Source organism: Lycorma delicatula, chromosome 2, assembly GCF_047948215.1.
Source record: "Lycorma delicatula isolate Av1 chromosome 2, ASM4794821v1, whole genome shotgun sequence".
NCBI lineage: Eukaryota > Metazoa > Arthropoda > Insecta > Hemiptera > Fulgoridae > Lycorma > Lycorma delicatula.
This window is the reverse complement of record NC_134456.1, coordinates 70,699,115-70,724,260: the sequence shown is the minus strand read 5'-3', so window position 1 is coordinate 70,724,260 and position 25,146 is coordinate 70,699,115. Positions and strand designations below refer to the sequence as shown.

The window sequence follows — 25,146 nt, the reverse complement described above, 5'->3', positions numbered from 1 at the left end:
CGTGCTCAGGATTCCAGGAGCTGTAAGCCAGTTCGTCTTTGGCATGTTTGGTGGAGGGAATACCATCCCACCGATCTCTGAGTGTATTTCCCGTACGATGCTTGCACGATGATCCTATTGGTTGAAATTCCGAATTGGGTAAAACAGGGGGTCGCTTGTGCCCTTATTAAAGTAAAAAAATACAAAATATAACATTCTAAATAATAAAAGCGAAAAGAAAGTTCCCTAAATCATCAGAGCCACCGGCATATTAAAAGAAAAGTATTACTACTACCTACTGAAGTATTATAAAGTAAAATGAAATTTAAAAAAAAAACGAAATAAATCGATTTAAAAACACCAACAGTATCAGGGTGAATAATAAATTATCAGGTTCTTCCGCAGGAAAACATAATTTCATCGGCTGCCCCTTTTTCTTCGAAATAAATAACAAAGATATTTCTATATAAAAATTATTTATCATTAGATTCACATAACCTTTATTTTCTAAAAACAGAAAGTGTTTTTAGGTGTTATTCAAAACAAAATTTATCATTTGTTTTTTACTCCTTAGAGAATAGTTACAAATGCCATGTAATTTTCGCTAACTGAAACGAAATATCAAGAAGATAAAGTAACACGATTAACAGAAGATTCATGCAATAAAAACAATTTATAAAACAAGAGATAATGATGAAGAATCGTAATAGTGATTTGTAAAAATAACTCCAAGAAAATGTCTATTTTAATATATCAGAAAGAAAGCAACAAAAACATAATCTAAAAATAGAAAAAGATGAACATTAAAAGTGGAAAGGAGTAACACAAAGAAATTTCATCAATAAGAAAGAAAATCCAAGTTCTGAATGATTAATCTATATTGAACTAGACTACATCCAGGACCTTTATATTCCTACCCTATCAAGTATACTGTCTAAAGTAGAATCCCACACACAACCTCTTTCAAAATAAATCTAAGGCAGACATTTGTTATCCAATACATCAATAACAAATTTCAAGTTATTTTTTCCTTTAAAAGTAATATATTCAAAAAAGCAAACACATTAAACGAAAAAAAACTATAATTCAAATTGTATTTGTTTAATACAACTTTTCGAGAAAAAGTTTCGATCACTTTAATTTTACTTTTTAAACAGACCGCAATCAATTATATAAAAGAAAATATTTATTATTAATATATTTAATGATTAATTTAATATTTTTAGAATTTTTTCATAGAAACAGCACAACTTTCGTAAAAAAAAAAAAAAGTCTTAGAACCTGTAAAAATAATTATTATAACAAAATTTACTAAAATTAAAAAAAAAATTCAACATCATATCTGCTCTGACGCAGACATATTGTAGCATGTCCTTCTCTATTCTTTCTTCCCAGGTACACTTTTATAATGATTTCTAATAACTCTCCTTTTTTTTTAAATTGCCTATAATTATTATTCTTTTCCGGCCTTTTTTTTGTACCTTCTTTTGACGCCTCTACCACTGTTTAAATAAATCCTTCTCCTGTAATGATAAACCCCAGTCAGCTAGCTTCTCCGTTCTGAATTGTTTTGTTTAGCATCTATTAGCGTTAACTTTCCTTACTTCTTTATTTTTAACTATATCGATGCATTTAATTCATTCCGATTCACATTTTAAAAGCTTTGAAACTTCAATTTTTTAGTATCATATTCTACAGAAGTACACACTCCAAACGTCACACTTCGCAAGATTTCACATTTCTTCAAATCTATCTCAATTTTAACATAATAATTGTTTCTGTTAAATGTTTGAATGGTCCGTGCTATTCTTGTTTTTATTCAGTTTTCACATTTGTAAATCTTCTGTTGACATGATATATCTACTTATTACTTATTTAATTATTTAAGTTATCCTTCTTTTGTGTAGATATTAACTGGCTTATCGTCTCCTGCCGTCGTTAGTGTAGTTTTCTAAGTTTATTTTCATTCTATATTCTGTTTTCCGATTTTTTGAAATCATATGTTGAATATACTGTACTCCATTTTCTAAAAAAAAAGCCTACGTCGTCAGCAAACTTTATATAATTTATTATCCTTTCAATTTATTCTACAATTGCCTAATCTTGTTTTCGATCATTACTTTAATATACATATTAAACAAGGTTGGCTATATGTTTGTCTTAATTCTCTTCCTAGGTAAAACCATTCATTTTAAATATCTTTATTTTCATAATAGTTTTCCGATTCATGAGTCAAAATTACATGTACACAAAAATAAATATAATAATCGTTTAAAAATTAAACGTCTGTTTTGGAGCAGAAATTTTTTTCGGGTACCTGTGCTCAAATTTAAATTGTTAATTTCTCCTAGCATTAACCTATAAAAAATATTGGTGACCTATTAAAAGAAAAACAGATTTTTCAAATATTTTTTTAAATAAATTTAGTTACACTCACACACATGCATAATTTTGTTTTAAATATGCTTGAAATGGATTACGGAATTGTAAATAAGTAATAGAACAATTAAAAGAAAATATCATTACATTTTCCCATTAATTATTTTTTTTTTACTAGAAAATAAAAATAAAATTATACTTTAATGCATTTAGTTCACCGATGATGTTTACATAAACGATAAGTTTATGATCACCAACGAGACAGAAGTGATCACAATTGTGATCTTATGTACTGAATTTGTATTTTATTGCACGTGGTGATCGCTAGATTCTATCTAAAAAATTGTCAACTGCTCCTGGAGGAATAATAACCGTAGTCAACATCGATTATTTATGGATTCTAGACCTGTATAATTAAAAGCATGTTTATCAGATTTGAAAATTGAATATTTCGCTAGTAAATGTCAAAAGGTTTAACAGAAAATAACAATACAGATTTTACTGTGATTCACGGATACATTACAAAATATGCGTAACAATCAAGAGATTTCTGCAAATAACATTTTTTTACCTTATTTCATGCAAAGAACGAACTCTTAGTTCTTTTGCGTCTAAAATATAACAAAACTGCTGGATTTGCAGCTTTAAAATAAATGAGACACTTGTAAAAGATGTTTAAGACTAACTGATATGATATTCCAGAAATTTCTGAACATCCAATACAATTTTTTGATACTAGACCTATAAGTACAGCTGCATCACTTGTTCGTGTTGTTAATTGTAGCAGTAGTTAGTTATATCTGTAGATTGTCAGGCCAGAATGTGTTGTTAATTAGACGATACTGAGGACCCAATAGTGATATAAAATACGTAAGGGTTTTTTAAAAAAATTCCTCGGTTTCAAGCATTATTAGAACAGCGTTATATTTAAAGCATCTTACATGATTATATATTCTGAACATGTAAATTATGGTTTTTTGGTGTTTAATACACTTCGATACGCGTAGACCACTCGTTGCCCTGCACACGTCCAGACGGTAATCCAGCTCTTCCCACGTGCTCACCAGCATGTCAGGTATAATACTGCCCCAACAATCCTCTTCCGTAGGTAGTTGACGACTCGGATTTTCTCCGGAAAAAAAAACAATGTTTTTTCACAAACTAAAAATAAACAAACCCCACGAAGAAAAATCTAGTAGGATTATGTTTGGGCTTCTTGGTGGCCGTGCAATCGGCCCTCCTCTTCCAATCCACCTTTTTTCTGAAACCAAATGTTTAATGAAGCACTGACACGTCCAGCACCGTCTAGCTGATAGAAAATTAATCCTTTTTCTTCTTTAATATCGTCAATTTGTGGAAAGACGTTTAAGTTCGAGACATCACAGAAAATATCCCCATTAATTGTGCTTTCTACAAACTGAACCGGATCGGCAATACGGTCAATCATCAGTCCGCACCAAACACTGACTTCGGAAGAGTCGCGCTGATATTCGATAATTTCATGCGGTGGCTCCCCAAATTCTGCGACTGTGTCGATTTACTGACCCACTAATGTGGAATATCGCCTCATCTGAAAACGTAACATTTTTCAGGTAGTCCTAATTTTCATCAATATTGATGCAAACTCCAATCTTTTCACTTTTTCATCGAGTTTAGTTTCATGTAAAAGTTATATCTTACACGCACGTAGTCAGCCTCTTACGCACAACTTTGTACGTTGTAAGGGTGTCCCATATAAAACGCAACCCAACCTTATATTAAAAAGGCATGTGTAAATGTAAATGTAATTTTTATTATTACCATCCATTACTTTACATTTAGAGTAAATGTTGGAAGTGGCCGCCATCTTCTTGAATACAAGCTTCAATTCTTTTTACAGCGTTTCTTGCAACTTTTTTCAAAGTTTGTGGCTGGATATTTAATACAGCTTCTTCAATATTGACTCAATTGTTCAAGTGTTCGTGGTTTGTTGCTGTAGGCTTTTTCTTTGAGGTAACCGCGTAGAAAAAAATCCGCCGCAGTCAAATCTGGAGATCTTGGTGGCCACAAGCCTCGACCGATAACACGATTACCAAAGAATTCCTCAACGAAATCAGAAGTTGAACCTGCGTAGTGCGATGTCGCACCGTCATGTTGTAGCCAGCAGTGTCTGTCTTCCTCTTCCAAGACTGCGATGAACTGAAATAAAATATCCTGATATCGTTCTGCATTAATGGTGTACTCGAAAAAAATAGGACCGATTATTTTCTTCCGCGATATCGCGCACCACACGCCCAACTTCTGCGGGTGTAATTGTTTTTCGTGATAAACGTGGGGATTTTCAGCACTCCAAATTATACTGTTTTGGCTGTTTACGTAGCCATCCAAATGAAACCGTGCTTCATCTGTGAAAAATAACGAATCCATAACATTAATTACATCACGCAGAAATCGATGGAACCATTGCCAATATTGTAGCCGTTTTTCTTTGTCGGGCTCAAGAAGTTGATGAACCGTTTGAATGCGATAAGGTCGTAATTGTAATTGTTTGGTCGCCCGATGAACAGTTGATTTAGACAAATTAATTTCAGCAGACAAACGTCTGATCGATTTATTTGGCGAGGCAAGTAATCGGTCTTTGATTTCAGCGACTGTATCTGTATTCAACACTGACGCAGATCTTTTGTGTTCCTTATTATTAACAGAACCAGTCTCTCTAAATTTTGCAACTAATCTTAATACTGATGTTTTGTTAGGAGCTGGTTTATCTGGGTACTTATGGCGAAACTAATCTTGCACTGCAACCACTGATTTCGTACTGAAGTACAACTCAACAATGAAAACACGTTCATCTAGCGAAAACACCATTTTGTCTCTAGCAATACACTGAACGTTATGATTGCATTGTTGTTAATATCGGTAGTGTTCTACTGCGTCGCCGCGATGTTCAGATGTTAGACGAGTCCATTTCAGTAACGAGTAGGGGAGTAAGCTTGACTTTTGAAATTTCATGGATGAGTGATTGATGGGTTGCGTTTTTTATGGGACACCCTATAGATTTAATTATTCCTAACTCTAAACTGCGCCTTACTAATGACTTTTTCGGGCTACGCGTACAAGATGCTCCGATTCGTTCCACATTCTGTTCAGATGAGAACGGCCTACCTGGTAACTTCCCCATTAAGACACTGCCTGTTCTTTAATCTGATTAAACCATTGGAGTATTAATTTATTGGTAGGCGCGGTACCGCCATATACACGTCAATAATTACGCTGAACTGTGATAACCGATCTTTTTTCGATAAACCAAATCACGCACTGAGCTTTAATGCTGCGGTGCCGTCATGACTGAGAGTAAGACTGCCGACTGGATACACAGCGAAGGCCACACAATGATGCCAGCCGCAACGAATATTTACGATGAAAAACTTAATAATATAACGAACGTAAGTATGAAAACCGTTTCATATTTAAACCGATTCTATTATTTCATTAGGATTTTTTGGAACCAAGGAGTCTTTTATAAACATCCCGTACAATGGCCTTAGTAATAAATAGAGATCTTAATGATAAATACAATATGGTCCAGTCAGGCCTTGAAACTTCCCGCACGGAGAACATGCGCTAATCCGTAACACCGACACGAAAAATGAAGGAAAATGTACCTCAACAGCTAACTTATACGACAATAGACTTTTTACTTCCTTGTACGAAATAAAGAAAGTACTGTGATGGCGAAAAATTTCCATTTTGAAAATTTTTTATTTTCGGAAATATATATTTTGACTATCCCTGAATCCGTTTTGACTAGTTTCGGCATGACGTCAGTACGTACCTATGTATCTCGCATAACTCAAAAACGATTAGCCGTAGTATGTTGGAATTTTGGATTTAGGACTGTTGTAACATCTAGTTGTGCACTTCCCCTTTTGATTGCAATCGACTGAATAAAGTGTCCAAAAAAGCCCAGAATCCAAAAAAAATGGATTTTAAGCCCTCACTGTGTGCTTTTCAACGATATATCATGAATGGTACTTATTTTCATTGGTTCCAGAGTTATAACCAAATAAAAGTTTAATTAATGAAATATTGGGATCTTACATTGGCACATCGGTTCAAAACAGACTTCATCTCCTTTTTTTTTTAATTTAAATACATTGATTTTTAAATAATTATTAACCTCCGATTGTAAAAAAAATTACGTAAATAATAATTCAATAATAATAAAAAAAATTATGAAAAATAAATCAGAAGTTATTAATGAAATAAAATTTTATGTACTTTTCATTTTATATGCAAATCCAATTTAATAGGTATATAAGAAAGTCATGTGGTGTCCACATCAGATTCTTTTGTTATTTTTATACAAGAGGAAAAAACACCACAGAATAAAATAATAGATTGTAATTAGGCAATAATCTATTAAAACTTGTTCCCAAGATATATCATTAGAGGTCTAAAAATTAATTTAAGGAAAAATTTTTTAGAAAAATATATTGCTTTTCATTCGTGTAAATTATTATCCTCTTTATGATGCCTGATTACATATGCTACAATCTAAAAAAAAAACAACAAAAAAATTAACAAGATATTATTTATGTGCGTATAGATCGGCAAAATAATTTTATAAAATAAACTTGGAAGTTTGTGTTACAGTATAGAAACTTCTGAATGAAAATCAGTTGTGAAGATCGGGGAGCAACACCGTTTTCCCGTGGGTGTGTGACCATGGTTACGCAGGTATTGGCTCAGCAGCAATAGCACTGACAATTTACTTACCCTTGCACTCAGCACACCCAAACATTCATTCATATTTACGTTTATCAGTCTCCCGACCACACAAAAATAAAAATATTGTAACTACAGAAAGAAATGAAACAAAGAACCTCAGGTATTATAAAATCTCTTTATCTTCAAATAATAACCGATACATATATATAGTACACGTAGAAAACGAACAAAGCTAATGTTTTAAAACATACATAATTTTTTTAATTTCAAGTCAGAAAAAAATAAATGCAAGAGAATCTGCCTCTGTTTCCCAAATACAATTTGAAAAATAAAAATAGGTTTTACAGTATATTACTAAGGAATATTGCACAAGATGAACTTATTAATTTATTTTACCGTATCAAATTAATATTTTAGAAATGTTTTTGTTAAAATTACACCAACACGCTTTTTATCAACCTTCAGTGATTGTTTAATTATCAAAAAGAAAAAAGTGACTAATGCAAGTACACAATTTTTATATTTAAAGCCTTTTTACAAACTAATATTCTGATTTAAAAGACACGCCTTCCTTCTATTAATTCAAGACGTATTTCAAAAATAAATAAATAAAGTACGGAGGAAACACAAATAGTTCAATTGGATGATAATTAATGCTTTAAAGATATTTTTTCAATTTCATTATGTGAATAATTTTTGGCTGTTAAAACGAAATCATTTTTATTTTCCAGTAGTAAAACATTATTCCCGATAAATATTTAATTTACCAAAAATCAAAACGTTTAGTTTTCAAGATTAAATTAAATGTTTTTGACTGGCGTTAATACTTTCGCAAGAGTAATTTGTTTATTTGTTTTAAGTCTAATCGTAAAGCTGGGGTGGAGGACTGAATTTCCTCTTTTCTTTCTTTCTTTTCTCCTTTTTCTTAATTCTTTCTTTTCCTTATTTTTTCTTCAATTTTTTTTTTTTTTTTAATTCAATTTCGTTTTATTATTGACACGTAAGGTAAGCTAATGAAATTATGTGTATGAAAATGTGCCTAAGAAAATGCTACATTTCGCATTAATTTTTATTATTTGTATAAAATTTTTTAAACGATTTATTACATAAACTATTTATTTGTATTTCTTTTTTATTTCCTTTTCTTTTATTTGTAATCGATATCTTTTTATAAATAATTATGGTTTGTGCATTTTGTATGAATAGCCAGACTGTAAGTAGATTTATTCTGTTATATCTCAATAAATAAATGAAATTTCTTGCTTTTATTAACAAGTTAAGTTTAAGATATTAACCAATTACTGTTATTAAAAAATTAAATAGTACTTTTACAAACAACAAGAATTTATATATTATTACACCATTTCTGGAAACAAATAATATATAATGTAAATAATACAATATGTATTACAACTACAATAGTGAATGGTAACAAAATATTTTTAATAAAAAAAAAAAAATGCTATCTAGTATTACACTTTTTTGAATACTACTCCTTAAAAAGATTCTTTTCCGGCGCCATATATCTTACGTAAAAAATGTTTAAAGCCATAATCAGTAAACTAAAGTAAGATCTTGTGAAAATTCTATTTTTTTTCACTCTTACATAATCAATCAACATTCTCTTTATCTGTAAATATTATTTTATTTATAAAGAAAAACTTGAAAACTATTTCCTTAATAAAAATGCAACATCGAAAAATTTATTGAATAATAAACTTATAACTTTTTAAACTTATAACTGCAACGTAAATTTCTTTTATTACATTTAAAGAATATTATTAATACAGTTAAAAAAATGTTAAATAAAAAAAAAAAACGATTGATATCGATCGACCTTAGAACTGGAAGTACATCAAGCATAAATCAAAACACTATAAGACAGCACTGTAGAAAATATAAAAAAAATTACATTTGAGAAATCCCTTAAACTTCTAGTATTGCGATTTACTTTGATTGAAATGACTAATAGCACTCTTAGAGATTCGTTACTTTAGCACAGACAAATGGCATGGAGAGACCGATGGGCAAAAAACATTGCCCATGGGCTTGCAGTTATAAAATGCAATTAAATTAAAAGAAATGTTCGATGATAATACGTTTAAAGTCCATTGCTCTATAATCTGTAGGAAAGGAATTTCAAATAAAAAAACAAAATATAACACATAAAAGGCATTTAAAGAGGTAAATGCTCTTCAAAAGGTAAATGAGGTAAAAGCTAAAGAGGTAAATGCACGCTTCAAAATACTCATATTCAGACATTTAAATTTAAAATCTACATGAAAAGGCGGGTGTTCACACACTGGTGGGTGTCTATACCGATATCCCTCGTCAATCGCTTTAACCACAAATAAAAAATACATATTTTTATAGAAATACTGAAGCGATATCTACTTACACTGGCTGACATAACAGTAAAATAAATTTATCAAACTTTGAACAAATATCCATATGATAATAAATCTATTTATAACATCACTACAAATAATTTTAGACGATCTGCTGTAAAACTGTTTTTGATGACAAAAGTAATGTCTTACATATCGAATGGAACAGCCTCAACAAAAACTCATTTTGCCTTCCTAATTAAAATAAATGTAACGAAGTTAAAGTGTTAAAGTGTTTATCATATTAAAAAAAGCTCACATCATTTCATAAATGCTTATATCTCTTGAAACACATGACTTAAAAATAAACATCTCTTCACAAAAAGAATGAGCGGTCAAAATTAAAGATTATTTGTATAGAACGAAAATAATTTTGGAGCCAAAATATAAAGCATTAACTAAACATAATACCCAGCTACTAATAATTAACAGTAAGCAGTCTGCGGAGGGGAATACAGGATTGGTAGGGCAGGCGACCTGGAAAGGGGAGTGATCTTCAACATTCAATCGCCAACTGTTTTCATACGTAATAAACCTGAGGAAATACAACTTCTATCTCCACTATTTTACGGCTTCCATTAACTATATTATACCTGTAACTAAGACGTAACTGTATATTATTCAGCACCTTTAACTTTTTGTATATTTATTCGGTGCTTACGTATTAACGCCACCGCAGCTACAGCTTTATTTAAAAACAAAGTACTCAATCGGATTTGGGTGGAAAATGGGCCGATATAAAGTTTAACATAGATTCAAAACAGACTCTTTATTGATTTTAATAAATGGTTATTTATATTTATTTATTTTATAAATATAATTTAACCAAACTCGCCAACTACGCTCGCTAACCTTGATAATTAACAGGAGTGTTTTGATTATTTAAATAATAAATAATTGCAATAATTACTGAATTTATTATATAAATCACTCAAAAAATTACGGTGTTAATTAGTCAAGTTGGTTAAGTTTGGTTAAATTATATTTATAAAATAAATAAATATAAATAACCATTTATTAAAATTAATGAAGAGACTGTTCATTTTCCACCGAAATCCGATTGACTACTTTGTTTTTAAATAAAGCTGTAGCTGCGGTGGCGTTAATACGTAAGTACCATTATTCTATAAGAATTTGAATTATTTATTTATATATTTATATATATATATATATATATATATATATACACACACTCACACACAAACGTATATTTTTAATCAAATGGATAAAGGATAATCCTTGCAACAGGGACCGCGTTAAGTAAACAGAACAACTTAAAAAGATGATACAACATTTTAATAAATAGTAACGAGAGATAATCTATCAAAATATTTATTCAGTTATACAGATGAATAATTATACAGTTGAAGAGGCAACTGTGATTACAAAAATTGACGAAAACAATCAGCCAAATTAATAAAAACATGTAATGAAACAAAATGTAATAGCAATATTCAGATTATAACACTAAAAATTCATTATCAATAAATATTAATATATATATCAAACCTTGAAGCTTAATTTAATACTTCTCGTAATTAAATTCATTATTAACTAAAATGTCCATAAGAAAAATCCGTATTTACCACAATCAGAGGAGTATAAACGCAACGGTAAAATAAATATTTAATACTTTTTTGTCAGTCAATGAAAATGAATGCCTTGTACCAATACACACACATCATCCTACCTAAAACTTGTCCTTATTTTCTAAATGACTAATTCAGTATTTTTTTACATTCAAATGAGTTCAATAAGCAAATTCTTAATTCAGATATAAAAAGTCAAATTGTACACCCAACTAATACCATACTAATTTCAATTAAATCGGCCTATATTCTGTTATTATCATTATATTCATTTAAAAAGGTGAGCAAAAAAAAATTAAGTAAAATATACACCCAATTTCTTAAACTAAAAAAATGTTTAAAAGTTATTTCTAATAAAAAATATTAAAATATGAGTATTTATTACAAAATTAATTAATTAATAAAGACAATTATTAAATTCACATGAAGGACCAACATTCTCCCGTAAATTTATATGATTAAAATTGTATACGATTGATTAAAAATTTATACAAAATAGACTTCCATTTAAATGATATTACAAAGAACTATGATCAGTATAAAATTATTGAATAACTGATGAAAATTATAAGTAAATACAATGGGTTTTTTCAAGAGTAGTTCTGAGATAATGTATCAGTAAAATTTTATTTAATTAACATAATGGAAAATTCATAATTACGCGTTATTGATTCAGAGAGCGTTCATTAGCACTAATTTATTCTACGTAGACGAACGCCCAATAACATAAAATGTCTTATTAAAATGAAGATGAAATTATGAATTATTGTTACTATGAAGACCCTTTAAGGGAATCAAACCCATAATTAGTTCTTATCACTGTTTAAATTTAAATTTTAAGTGAAAATAAGTAAATGCCTTACATTTTATCTGCTGTGTCCACAATCGGTGTGTTATTACATTATTTTAACAAAAAATGATTAATTTATGTACTCTTAATTACTCATTGAGTAGACAATGTTATTGGAAGTTTTTGTGATAAATTTTTACTTCAACAAACCAAAGATAAAATTGCAAATTCGTTACTAGAAAGTAACTGATGACGTAAATACATTGTTTTCACAATTTCTTGTATAATTAATATATACACCTAAGTAAATTTATGGAAATAAAAATATGAATAACAATTAAAAGCCTAGTAATAAAGAAAATGACCTCAGAGCTTCCTACAACTCTTAAAATAATAATAAAATCATTGTGAACAATAAATTCCCACGCTTATAGACCTAATCTTCTTGTTAATTCAATTATTCTTAAGGAAAACGTTTATGAGAGTACTTAATGAAATCGTTATGCAAAATAAAACTGAATGGAAGGTAGAAATAAAGAATAAAAGAAAAATTATATATACAAATTTTAAGAAACGCAGCAGGTGTAGAGGAGTTCCCACGTACAGAACTGTACTGCGAATCTTTTGTCCGGTTAAGAATTTATTTTCGTTCTACACTGATAAAATATAAAATGGCAACCTTAATAACGATAAATTTTTAACAAATCAAGCAAAGCTGCTTACAAAAACCACACTATTACTTTTGAATGGAACGTAAATCGGTTCTTGGTCATTTTTTATTGATAAATTTCTTTTATAGCTATTCCAGGCGTTTTTACCATTGTAATTGTCACTTATTCCTACCACATCAGACCTCCATTGCCTCGATAAATCCATTGCTTTGTAGGTAGGTATCTCTTGTCTCTTTCCTTCTTACAGATTTCACTTTACTGAGCCATTTGACTCCATCCTATGACCGTAACAAAGCCTTTTCGTCAATTTATATTAACTTCGCTGTATGATTTTCCCAACATCTCCATATCTTTTCATTTTGTATGCGATCCAACCTCGAGATACCACAACTTCACAACAATAATTCATTTGTACAATTGCGACTTTTTTAATCCCATACGTAAGAATAATCTGTTAAATTGACCTTTATATTCTACTTTTAGTCTTCATTCCTTTGACCATAACAACGAATTTATCAACTGCATTACCTTATCTCATTGAGAAATCCTGTTTCAAATATTTTACTACATATTCTCTTGACCAGTAATAATTATTAGTATTTTTACGGTACACGACAGATTTCCTTCTGTTCCCTGTATAAATTAAAAGCGGATTCTATTATTACTACTACTAAACCGTCTGCGAATAGAAAAGAAGTATAAAAAAATCACGGTTTGTATCTACACCTATAAAATAGCCTTCCATTTTTTCCATGTTTAGTCGTTCACCTAAATTTTAGTATTTGGAAAAGACAACAATCTAACCAATAAAGTGGAAAATTATGAAACGCGTTATAAAACTATTTATCTGAATATCTCAAACGTGGAATGTAAATTGAGGATAAATAATTTATAAATAATTAATTTATTTAATTATTTATTATAAAAATTAATTATTTATATATATTTTTTGTTAATAAAAATCCCAATTTTCCTAAAATTATTGAAAAAAAAATTATTTAAAAACATTTTTTAAATTCAAAATTGTTTTTTTCGAAAACGGTAAATACGATTTTAATAGGTAAATTGTTGTATGAAATGCTAAACAAAGATTTTATAAGTTTTTAGGAACTGAAGTAAAATTTTCAAAAAACTATAAGGAAAAAATTTTTTTTTATTTATTTAAACCGAACTTTATCGATAGAAATATTGATCAGAATTGGATTCATATTGGTATTTAATGTCGAATTAGTTCTACAACTGCACAAAAATAAATTTTAACGAATTGATACCCTTGCAAATACATACACACTTTACTAACACGGACTTACTCAAGAACGGATTATTCGAGAAAGGATTGGAGTGTTTCCTAGGCTCTTTTTTTTTACTGTTTAGCCTCCGGAACCTCTGTAAGGTATGACTTCAGAGGATGATAAGTATGAATGTAAATGAAATGGTTTTGTACAATCTCAGGTCGACCATTCCTGAGACGTGTGGTTAATTAAAACCCAACCACCAAAAAACACCGGTATCCACGATCTAGTATTCAAATCCGTATAAAAGGAATTGCCTTTTGTTTCCTAGGCTCTGCCATATTTTTAACATACTAAACATTGAAACAAATTTGCAGTTTCCTTTTCAAGTGTCGTAGTAATTCTTCATTTATTACTCAAATTAAGAATTTTTAATTTTATTTATTCAATCGTTAGTTTAATTTTATATTATTTTATTGATAACTTACAATATTAATAATTGCACAAGTAATTCATAATAATAATAATTAAAATTAGTGTAAGCACATATTGAACAATATTTTTTAACTTTTATTTAGTTTGCAAAACTGCCACCACATCGTCTTTTACAAAATACATTTTAACAAATTTAACGAAACAAGTCTGTATTTTCGACTTTCGTCGGCGCCACACAATATCACGCGAGTAAAAAATTCGTCATTACTCTCTGTTTGACTAAATCAATGAATCATTTACTCTGTTATATAATATAATATTAAACAACCTGCTTTTCCTCTGTTATTTTGTTCAAGAAATGGCGGTCTCATAAATAAAAAAAACTTTCACAAGAGTTTGTTACGAATAAACTCAATTTATTTTTTCTTATTTTTTATAACTGATTATTTCAAGAACTTTTTTTTATAATTCCAAGAATAAGAATGGACACTAAAAAATTAAGTAAAAGAAATAGCCGATTTTTATTATCACTAAATTCTAGAAATCAGTGTACTTGTTTTATTTCACTGAAATAAAACACATGCTATGATTAAATCTTAAAATTATTAGAAAACAAGATTAAGCTCCTATAAAAGCCGTAAAAAGAAGTTTACTTAAAATCTAAACGTACGTGGTCATTTCGACTGTTAAAGAAATATAAGCAGCAGGCACTATGGAAAAGGTATACTTAAAAGAAATACGTGAAAAAAGTAATTGAAAAAAAACACAACAAAGAAATAAATAATAATACACATTATTATTTATTAAACAGACTAATAAACAGTACTCACGAAAATCGTAAAATAAATTTTTTGGTCTGTATTTTATAATAACAATGAAAAATATAGGTAACTATTGTCAATCTAGCCAATCTTAATCCCTCTTTGAGTGGTTAAGACTCTTAACCACTCAAACTATCAAATTCAGACGACTAATCTGAATTTTTGAAATGGGCAGTCCGAACTAACCAGATAATTTAACAATCAAAATGGCCATGAGGTTTGGATTTACGTAAACGTTTTTGTAAACTATCTTTGGAACGTATTCATAATAAAAATATCCTTATTTGCACTAAGATTAGTAGACAAACTTTTAAAGGGCAATTCAATTTAAGATTAACTTTTAAAGTTAACTAGCGATTTTATAAGGCCGATTGAAAACGCATTAAGGTAAAACAAAAAAAAGTTGGTACAGATAAAACTGTCTTAAATTACTTCAGAACGTAAAAGAAGACAATGTACAAAACACGTCTAATTTTAGCAATAATATGATACGATAAAAAATGTACTTGACAAAAAAACATTAATACCGAAAGAGAAATAATCCGTTTAATAACTGAATGTATCGATAATTTTTAAAATAACCTACTAACATTTCTAAAAACACTTCTTTTCTATCACAGCAACGTAAACAGGAATTACAAACAAAACTAATACAAAATTAATAGTAGCAGCAGGAAAACAAATTAAGTTTTTATAAAAGTTTATAACAAAAATGCATAATTACTCTAAAAATAAAATAACTTGCACTTAAAGGAAGGTTTATCATTTAAAATTAAAGCTATTATATAACAATAAAGGAGCCATAAGATGTAATTTAGGAAGAGAAAACACAAAAACTTAGAACGCTACAGTTTAATCCTGTTTCACGGTAACCTGCTACTATTTTTTTATTTATTTTTTAATAACGTACCTATTTCTTACCGAGGAGTAGGTTTGTATATAATGAATGTATTGTTTTACAGGAGAAAAGGGAAAATTAATTTATTGTTTTACACAATAAAGTCTTTCCTGCTGCTGCGACGAATATCAGCGTCTAACATAAACAGGCATCAGAAGTATAAGTGTTTGCTTCTGCGAGAGTAATGATTGTAATGAGACTAATTATCTGTAATGTTGATAATTTAATTCTTAAAAAATGGAAATGCCATCTTCAGGTGATTTAAAACCGTTGCACCTAATGCACATATAATTATAATTTAGATCTTACAAATTTACGACAAATCAGTACTACAATTTCAGCAATTTAGAAAAATTAATTATTAGATGTTATCGAGACATCGATCGATACTATATTACGAAATAGTTTTTCTTCTTTATGAAGCACTATTATATATACTTATATACAAAAGTTAAGCATATTTTCAATTGAGGGTGGAGCCCATTGGGAAATCAGCGAACTATATCCTCCTCTTCCGGTTATATAATAAAAAAACAAAACAAAAAAAACATAATTTGACATTTGTTATGTCCGTCCATCAGTCTCAGCCTATATTTCATGTTGTTACTATATTATTCACGCAATAGCACTATATCATTTCCTCTCAGTTCCCCTCTTTTCAACTCGTTCACGCTTTATGTGCAAGTTTATATACATACATAATATACATTAAACCGTACGCACACGCATAAAAACTTTTGAATACTAAGTATCAGATCAATATAATAAAAAAAAAAACAAAAACATTTTTTAAAGATGCCAAGTGATTACAGTAAACTAAATAAAATTACAACTTACAATAGACGACAATCAGCAGATAGAATTTCGTTATAATAGTTAAGCTGTAAATAAATACATTAACATAATAATTTATATAAATAATCTCTTAATGTCAAACAAATAATTCTGCAAAATCTATTTTTTGAGGCAATTAGGAAAACAGATATTCCTGGTTACTTTTTATGAATTTTTTCATTAACAACTACAAAATAAATAACCCAAACCAAATAAAAACACTAATAAAAAATCATCATCTAATGCTTAATAGACAAACAAAAAGAGAAAATTTTTTTTTTTAATTTACTAACTAATCTCATCAAATAACTTCGATATTACATAAATTTATCTTCATTCTCCTAACAATCATGTTTTCGCATTATTGCGAAGGAAACATTATTGAAGGAAGCATTATTGACTTTCTATTCTGTTAGTCTTAACTTTGTTATGAGATCCAGTTTCTCATATCGAGTAACGAGAAATAATAGCTATCCCAGAACCTCAGTAGTGTAATGATAATTAGTAAAATCCCACAAAAAATTCAATCCTACTACACTTTAAAATTAATTTCTTTAATTTTGTTCGTTCCAAATACTGCTGTTAACCGAACATAGTTTATTTATCTCATTACAATTCATTTCACTTGTCATAAAATTTGCGTCCGTTAGAAAAAATCTATAATATTTATGTCCCGATGATAATATACAAGTATGAAAAAAGCAACTTATCATTTATTTTGAAATCTAATCGTAGACAAGAACATTTTTATATGCGAATAATTTCATTTGTGGATTAAAATACAATTTACAATTACAGGTAGGTATTTGAAATAGTGGTATGGAAATTTTAACATTGTTAAATTTGATACATCGATTGATTAATTTCCATAAATTTAAAAATGTTAAGAAATATTTTATAATTATACTTGTAGATAATACCATTTGAAGGGTAATAAATATATAAGAATTTATGCAAAACTTGTACGTGTAAATTGTTCTAAAGAAGAAATGAACGGGTACTATACAGAATGTTCAAACCCACTCGTAGAAAATTGAAGTAGCGAAGTGAAATTAAGTTGCGCGAGACGATTTACGAACGACGTCGACGTCTCTTTATCTAGACTAAACTAGATTTACATATTATACAACTATCTTTTGACTGGTTCAGTGACACTGAAATCATGTTCACCGGATTCAGAAATTAACTCTGCGAACTGCATAGTGTACATATATGTATATTTTTTGTTTCATCTAATATGAATAACCTAATTTTCTAAGTTGGTAAACTACAGTAACATAATTAAACTTTGAATTAATAATACATCCATATTGTACGAAAAAAACTGTACTGACATTTATTAAGACAAAACTGTATTATTGAATTTAAATATATTTTATAGTCTTCTGTGACTTACTGATATAATATTAACAAAACCCGAAAAATCAAACTTATCACATCATCTTTCTAATGAAAAGGTAGCAAATTCAAATTAAGGTGGTCGACCTAACCCTGACCCTATCAACCCCTTGTGAAATCTTTTGACTAAAAAAACCCTCCTCACCTTCCACCGGGGAGTGTAAAGGACCCTCATCTACATCAGAAGGTTCCCATACCATGAGTTATTCAAGGACGATCACGATCAAGAAACTGTTAACCGATATTTAGTTTTAATTAAAGGAAATTTATATAGAAATGCAGTTTACATAAAAAAATAATAATAGCAGATTGCTAACGAACATTATTAGTAATAAAAAGGACTCTAATTAATCAATTTAGAAAAGATTATTCTGAATTTTGTAATATTAATACATTTTCAAAATGTGAACAGTGTTAGCACTTGCTTCACTATTATTTTTTAAATTTGTATTAATTAAAATAAAAAATAAAACCTAGCTGAGAAATTGTATGGGTATTCACAATCAAATTTAATAAATTAACTATCAAACAATTACATCTATAAATCAAATCTCACTAAAAACCAGTAATAATAATAATAATAATATATACTCATTTTCATCACTGAAAAATAGTAATAATATATACATATTTTAATAACCTTGTACACTTCATGAAGCTATAAATAAAACATATTAACAAATATACTTGGTTCGTGATTACATATTAGTGTACGTTAAATCAAGTAAAATGATCTTGAGGTTTAATAGTCATACTTTTATCATCTGACCAGACCGCTACTATATTGGTCTGTTTCATATAAGCAACATAGATTTCTTTAAATTATCCGTTAAATGGAGAAATGATAAGTTGAAATTTAATACATACTAAACAATGAATTTTCATTTTCCCGTCTAGATAGCCCTATAGCAGAGCAATAGCTCTAGAAGGTAAAGTATTGCAATCGATCCAATTTGGGCGTATGTAGCTTTCACTGGATCTTGACTTTTGACGCCTAAGGAACCCAAAAACCGAATGGAAATTTTCCGGATGTAAATGTTCGTATATACGTATGCGTTCGAATACACATGTAATGTTCGAACACACACACACACACACGTGTGTGTGTTCGGTGTTGGCTTCTAAATAACCTTATATCTCCAGAACTACTGGATCGATTTTGACCAAACTTGGTCAGATTACATCTATATATGAAGCATTGATGCCATTAAATTTTCAACTTAAAAGGTCAAGGGGGTGAGGCTGTAGAGCAAGGTCACCATCAATATCTCGAGATTTCGCCTAATTAAGGTCATATTTTTCTTAGACATATTTGTTAACAAATAAAAAATAGCAATTTCTGCAAAAAATATTTTGCAAAATCGCATCTCCCATCCCAAAAAATGTTCTAAGTTTTGAAGCTTTGTTGTGATCGCTATGATGGTTGTTTTTCATTGCGGTTTCTTCTATTGTCGTACGCATATAAATGAATGTTTATTAAATTGGGAGCCCCAAACCCTACCAAGCGCCGGACCTAACCAAAAGTTAAGATTGCTTTAAAAAAATATTTTTTATAAAACTGAACTTAGACTTCCACTTTGGAGTACGCGCAAAAAGTAACAAACATGGTTGTGTGAGGTATCAATTTATACCGCATTTATTTTCAAGGGCGCTGAAACGATTTTAATATTTAAAGTTGTTGAAATAAAAACTTTTTATAGTAATACCAGATATGAAATCTTGTAATTATAACGTGGTATTTTTTCAATATGTCATTAATATGTTAATTATATTTTATTTATAAACAGCCGCGTGACGGGAAAGTCCTACAACTGTGTTGTCAGCTTTTTTGACGCGATTTGTCTGGTCAATTTATAGATTGTGGTTCTCTAACGATCATCACTGCAACCGGTTTCCGTACTTTAAATGGAGCCGTTTTCTACGTTGCTTTATTACGTAAATGACTCAACAAAACGAAATTAAATAATTTTAATACATCTAAAAATTAATTTTTATGATTGAATTTTTGAACTTAATACACTTTATAACTCCTCGAAGGAAGTTACACGAAAAAAATTACGATCAAATAAATAAATCCTTTTAATTGTACACATTACACTAATAATAATTACATCATTATCGTTGTCCATTTAATTTAAAATTAAAGAAAAATGGAAGAAAATAAACAAGGAAACGTATTTTTTTCTAGACAAAAGCTTGCCTATAACAAAAATTATCACAACTGATCGATCAAAATGCATAAACTTATTTAGGAGATACAATTCTTGCTCTTCTTGATTAAGAAAAATATAAAAGATGTATACATATATATATATATATATATATATATATATATATATATAAATTATGCAAAACGATAAAAAATTCCAGTTGTGAAAAAATCAAGTAGTTATTAATTAATAAATTTCAATAAAAATTATGAAAACCTGTCGCTGATTTGAATTTGCTGAACAAATCAATTTCAGAGGTAGCCTATAGAACCAGATGGCAGATGATGGTGTATAGTAACGACTGACATCTGCTGCTAGGATTATAATTAAAAACGTCTTATCAAAATTATATCCTGAGCTGAATAAATACATCATTCCCGCAAAAAGATGTGAATGAAAAATCACACAGGTAACTATTTCTGGAAATTTCTACAAAAAAGTGAGTTTACAAACAGTAAAAGGAAGATAAAGTAAAAAAATCTCATAAAGATGTTTAAAACATTTTTTGGTACTTACGTATTAACGCCACCGCAGCTACAGTTTTATTTAAAAACAAAGTAGTCAATCGGATTTCGGTGGAAAATGGGCCGAAACAGATTCAAAGCAGAATATAAATGGTTATTTATATTTATTTATTTTATAAATATAATTTAACCATACTTAACCTACGCTCGCTAACCTTGACTAACACCGTAATCTTTTGAGTATTTATTTAATAAATTCAGTAATTATCGCAATATGATTATTTAAATAATAAATAATTGTAATTACTGAATTTATTAAATAAATACTCAAAAAATTACGGTGTTAATTAGTCAAGGTTAGCGAGCGTAGGTTAAATTATATTTATAAAATAAATATTTATTTATTTATGTTAAACTCTATATCGGCCCATTTTCCACCGAAATCCGATTGACTACTTTGTTTTTAAATAAAGCTGTAGCTGCGGTGGCGTTAATACGTAAGTACCCATTTTTTTCTCGATTAAAAAAAAACTAGAAAAAAAATTTTAATATTTAAATATAAAGATTTTTAAAGACCGTATTGTACTGATGACAAAAAGTAAACTTTCTATGAAAATATTCTATTAAAAATAGGAGGGGGAATCGGGAGGAACACTTAATGGAGACATATTGGGTCTTGTTCATATAAATGAGATAATACAATTCTAAATCAAGTTTTCATTAATCAAGATTAATGTTTGCAACATTAATCTTTCGCTTTCTTTAGTTTCATTAAGATGTATAAATAAATGACCGTATAATTTTTAATTACAAACATATTAGTCATAATTGCTGGTTTTAAAACAAAATTTGTGAATTTATTCTATCATTTTATTTCTTCAGATAAAGCAAAGTACCAAACCAACCGTTAATAACAACGATAAACCACGTGCACAGTTTTTCCCCAGTTATACACACATCATTTCAGTGATCTTGATAAGAAAAAAAATTGAATAAACAAATCGCATGAAAAGAAACATATTGAAGACCATTTATGAAAACTGCCTAATTTGTTGTTTCCTTTTGAAAATCCTTATTAAAACATTATCTAATAGTAACATAATAGAAGTAGCCTTTAAACAAGAAAAAAATTAAAAATATTTTTTTTAATTCAAATTGTTTACTCAGTAGGGTTTACATAACAGCGAAGTTTTTTCGATTTTATTTCATTAATTTAACGACTAACTTAGCGACCAATGAATGCTCTGTTTTTGTCCAAAATGATAATAAATATTAAGGATATTAGTTTTCGTTTTGATCAATTTCGTACAGCAAGATACGAAAAGTAAAAAAGTTTCGTTTTGCTAACGGGTGCGATTGACGTGAAAAATGTTACCGCCGTTAGCTTTTCCGCGTAAAGTTGTAGTATGTACCCGTAAAAAAAGCATGATGAATAACTACTGGGTTTACAATCGGGTAAAATGTTCCGGGAAACGGAAAATTATACCGTTGCAGCAACTAACTGTACTAGTTATGAACAGTTTTCAGGAGAATCAGACAGACGACATTAAAGGAAGACTCTGCATTAAAGGATGACACTTTCCTACTCTGCTGTAATATGTAACATTACTTATCATTCACAGACGACGTTACATCAGTGTTACAGCTACTTAATTAATGTATAAAACAACTATTTAGAAGCGAAATGGAATATTTCGTCATACAAATAAGCCCTGGTAAAACAGAACCGTACGCGTTGTTTGATTTGCGAATGGATTTTAAAAGGATAGGTGAAATTTCACAATATCTATGAACCTTATAAAAAGAAATTCAAAATACTTAGGATGGTAGTGCGATGCGGATATAAGCAAAAGTGATTAAACCTAGAGCAAACGAGGGAAGTAATAATGGATTTTATCTAATACATTAACAATCTATTAATTGTGTGATTTATCGAAATTCGGTGCAATTTTTATATACGATAAATATATATCAGCTAAACTACTGAAGATAAATTGATGAAAACTTGTATAAGTGCACACTAACAAAAGACTTTTTGAAAGTAAAGTTTAAAGGTTTAAAATAGAGTAACAATGAAATTTACTATTATATTTTTTTTTAATTTCTCGGTAACAAGTGAAGATATCAACATGCTTTTTGGTGTGTGTAATCTTCATCTGAATATATAAAAAGTAATTTCTATATTTTTTGCAATTATAAGTTTAATGGGTTAAAATGGATTTTTTTAAACCCGGCTATTTTTTTTTAATTTCTCGGTAACAAATGAAGATATCAATTTGATTTTTGGTGTGTGTAATTTTCATGCGAATATACCTAAAAACCAATTTATAGATTTTTCGAAATTCAACCTTGAAAGGGGTAAAGATAGGTAAAAAAAAATTTTTTAACAATAATAGCAAATTTTTCCCAATTTCCGACTATAATAAACGAGATATTCACTAGAATGGGGCTTGCAAATACTCGTAACATAAATATCAAAAAACCATTTTCGGTTTTTTTTTTAATTTTGACTTTTTAGGGGGTGCGAGTGTATGGCGCGGCGGCTCTATATATATATATATATATATATATATATGACTATGTATGTGTCTGCGTGCACGCTGGAAGTAACGGGTCATGCAAAATTAACTAGTCGTAACAAAAGATAAAAAGAGCCAATGAAATTTAACTAAGAATATCTCTATAACATAAAAAAATATTCCGTTAAGGATTTTAACGAGCCTTGTGCCTTCTATGAAACAGCACGCAATCAGAGTTAAATTAGTAAATTTACGGAACGTACCTTACATAATTTTTAACGAATAGGGATGCAGCATTAACATTTTTCGCCCAATGTAAAGGATCATAATAAATAATGATTATATTAATCTTTTACACCTTATTCTAAAATAGTAAGGTAAGAAAATATGGTAAGATAATACAAGAACCAAATAAATACACGTACAATTTTTGCTAAGAAGAAAAATTCTTCGTAAGAATAATACGTATATTATAAAAACTTAATTTCTTATAAAAAAAACCATCCACATGAACCTCTAAAGTGTGATTTCTATTACCAGCAGCAATTTGGGCAGATTAAATAAAACATTAGTTTCTGCTTTTCAATATTTATAATTTTTTTAAATATTAAATCCTGCTAAAAATCACTGAACATTCAGAGAAAAGTTTTTAATAAAATTTTTAAAAACAAGTAATTTTTAACGATGGAGTTTTCAACAAAATATGATACTTCTAATCAGATTAAAATTTTTCTGCGTCTAACCACAACAAGTAATTAACAGAGAAACAAGCGTAACTATAAATCTGCAACATTTAATTATATTTAACAGTTTTGAAATGGACGATAAATTTTTAATCTTCGTTGTTAAATAAATTTTTATCAGTTTCGACAAATTCAGCGTAACAAAATACCCGTTAACTCCACAATATGAGATCGTAACTACTTAATAAATAACCATACAGATACAAAATTATAATGAAATAAAATAACGAACAAATTTTCCACAAACTCCAGAAATAATTTTACGAATTAATTCTACCACAAACACGCATGTGAAGTATGGATCAAATGTTACACAGCTTTATAAACAGAAAAAGGCTAAAGTAAATAATAACCATAATAAATATTAAAATAACAAAAGATGAACAAAAATGACAGAATTATCTAAACAATAACGTGGTCAATCAGGTACACAACAAATCTAGTAAATCATTTCATCATTCAACCTAAAAGTTAAACAATTCAACAATAAATTGCAGTAACAAATACAGCAATTTCAGTATGACGTTTCACAACAAAATCAAGCTAACTCACCTATTGTTTTTATGATGTCGAAATCATCCAATCCCCAATCCTTTTCACCGTCAGATGAATCACTAGGATCTACTGATGGTGACAGTTCTTTGGTTAGACTTTCTTGCCGGCACCTAACAACTTTAGATGAAGCCATTGTAATACTAAGTTGAAAACACAAAATATCGATATAATAACTAAACTTTATAAATATTTGTCAAACAAAATATACAATAAACTTAACTAATGTTAAATTAAACTTTACCATTATTTAATAAAATACTATATAAGCACGAATCAATTTGTAATAGATTAGACTTAAAAGATCCCGCTTCGCTACAAGTTCGTTCAACTTCTAACGGACAACTGACAGCTGCAAGCTTAAAATGTTTAACGCTACAGTGCAGGATGGTTTTAGTAAGTATACACGTTGAGGTAGGAAGGGGAACGAACAACTGCTCTTGGCGAACTTTCGCTATCTGGCGAACAAAAAGAGAAGTTAGACAGCAGCTCTTAACATACCTTATATTCTTTTTAATGTCAACTATACGAAGTA

At 29.0% G+C, this 25,146-nt stretch overlaps 1 protein-coding gene across 2 annotated transcripts in view; it reads right to left on the bottom strand.

Annotated features, from left to right (window-relative positions):
- Window positions 1-24,981, bottom strand: part of Pka-C3 (Protein kinase, cAMP-dependent, catalytic subunit 3) — a 277,829-nt gene extending 252,848 nt beyond the window's left edge. Inside the window, exon 1 of one of the 2 annotated variants that reach the window (XM_075355538.1) lies at window positions 24,612-24,981. In XM_075355538.1, the coding sequence (XP_075211653.1) occupies window positions 24,612-24,747 (136 nt within the window). In that variant the 5' untranslated portion in view covers window positions 24,748-24,981. The remainder of the gene's footprint in view (window positions 1-24,611) is intronic. The other variant, XM_075355539.1, reaches the window with a different exon arrangement.
- Window positions 24,982-25,146: the final 165 nt, after the last annotated feature.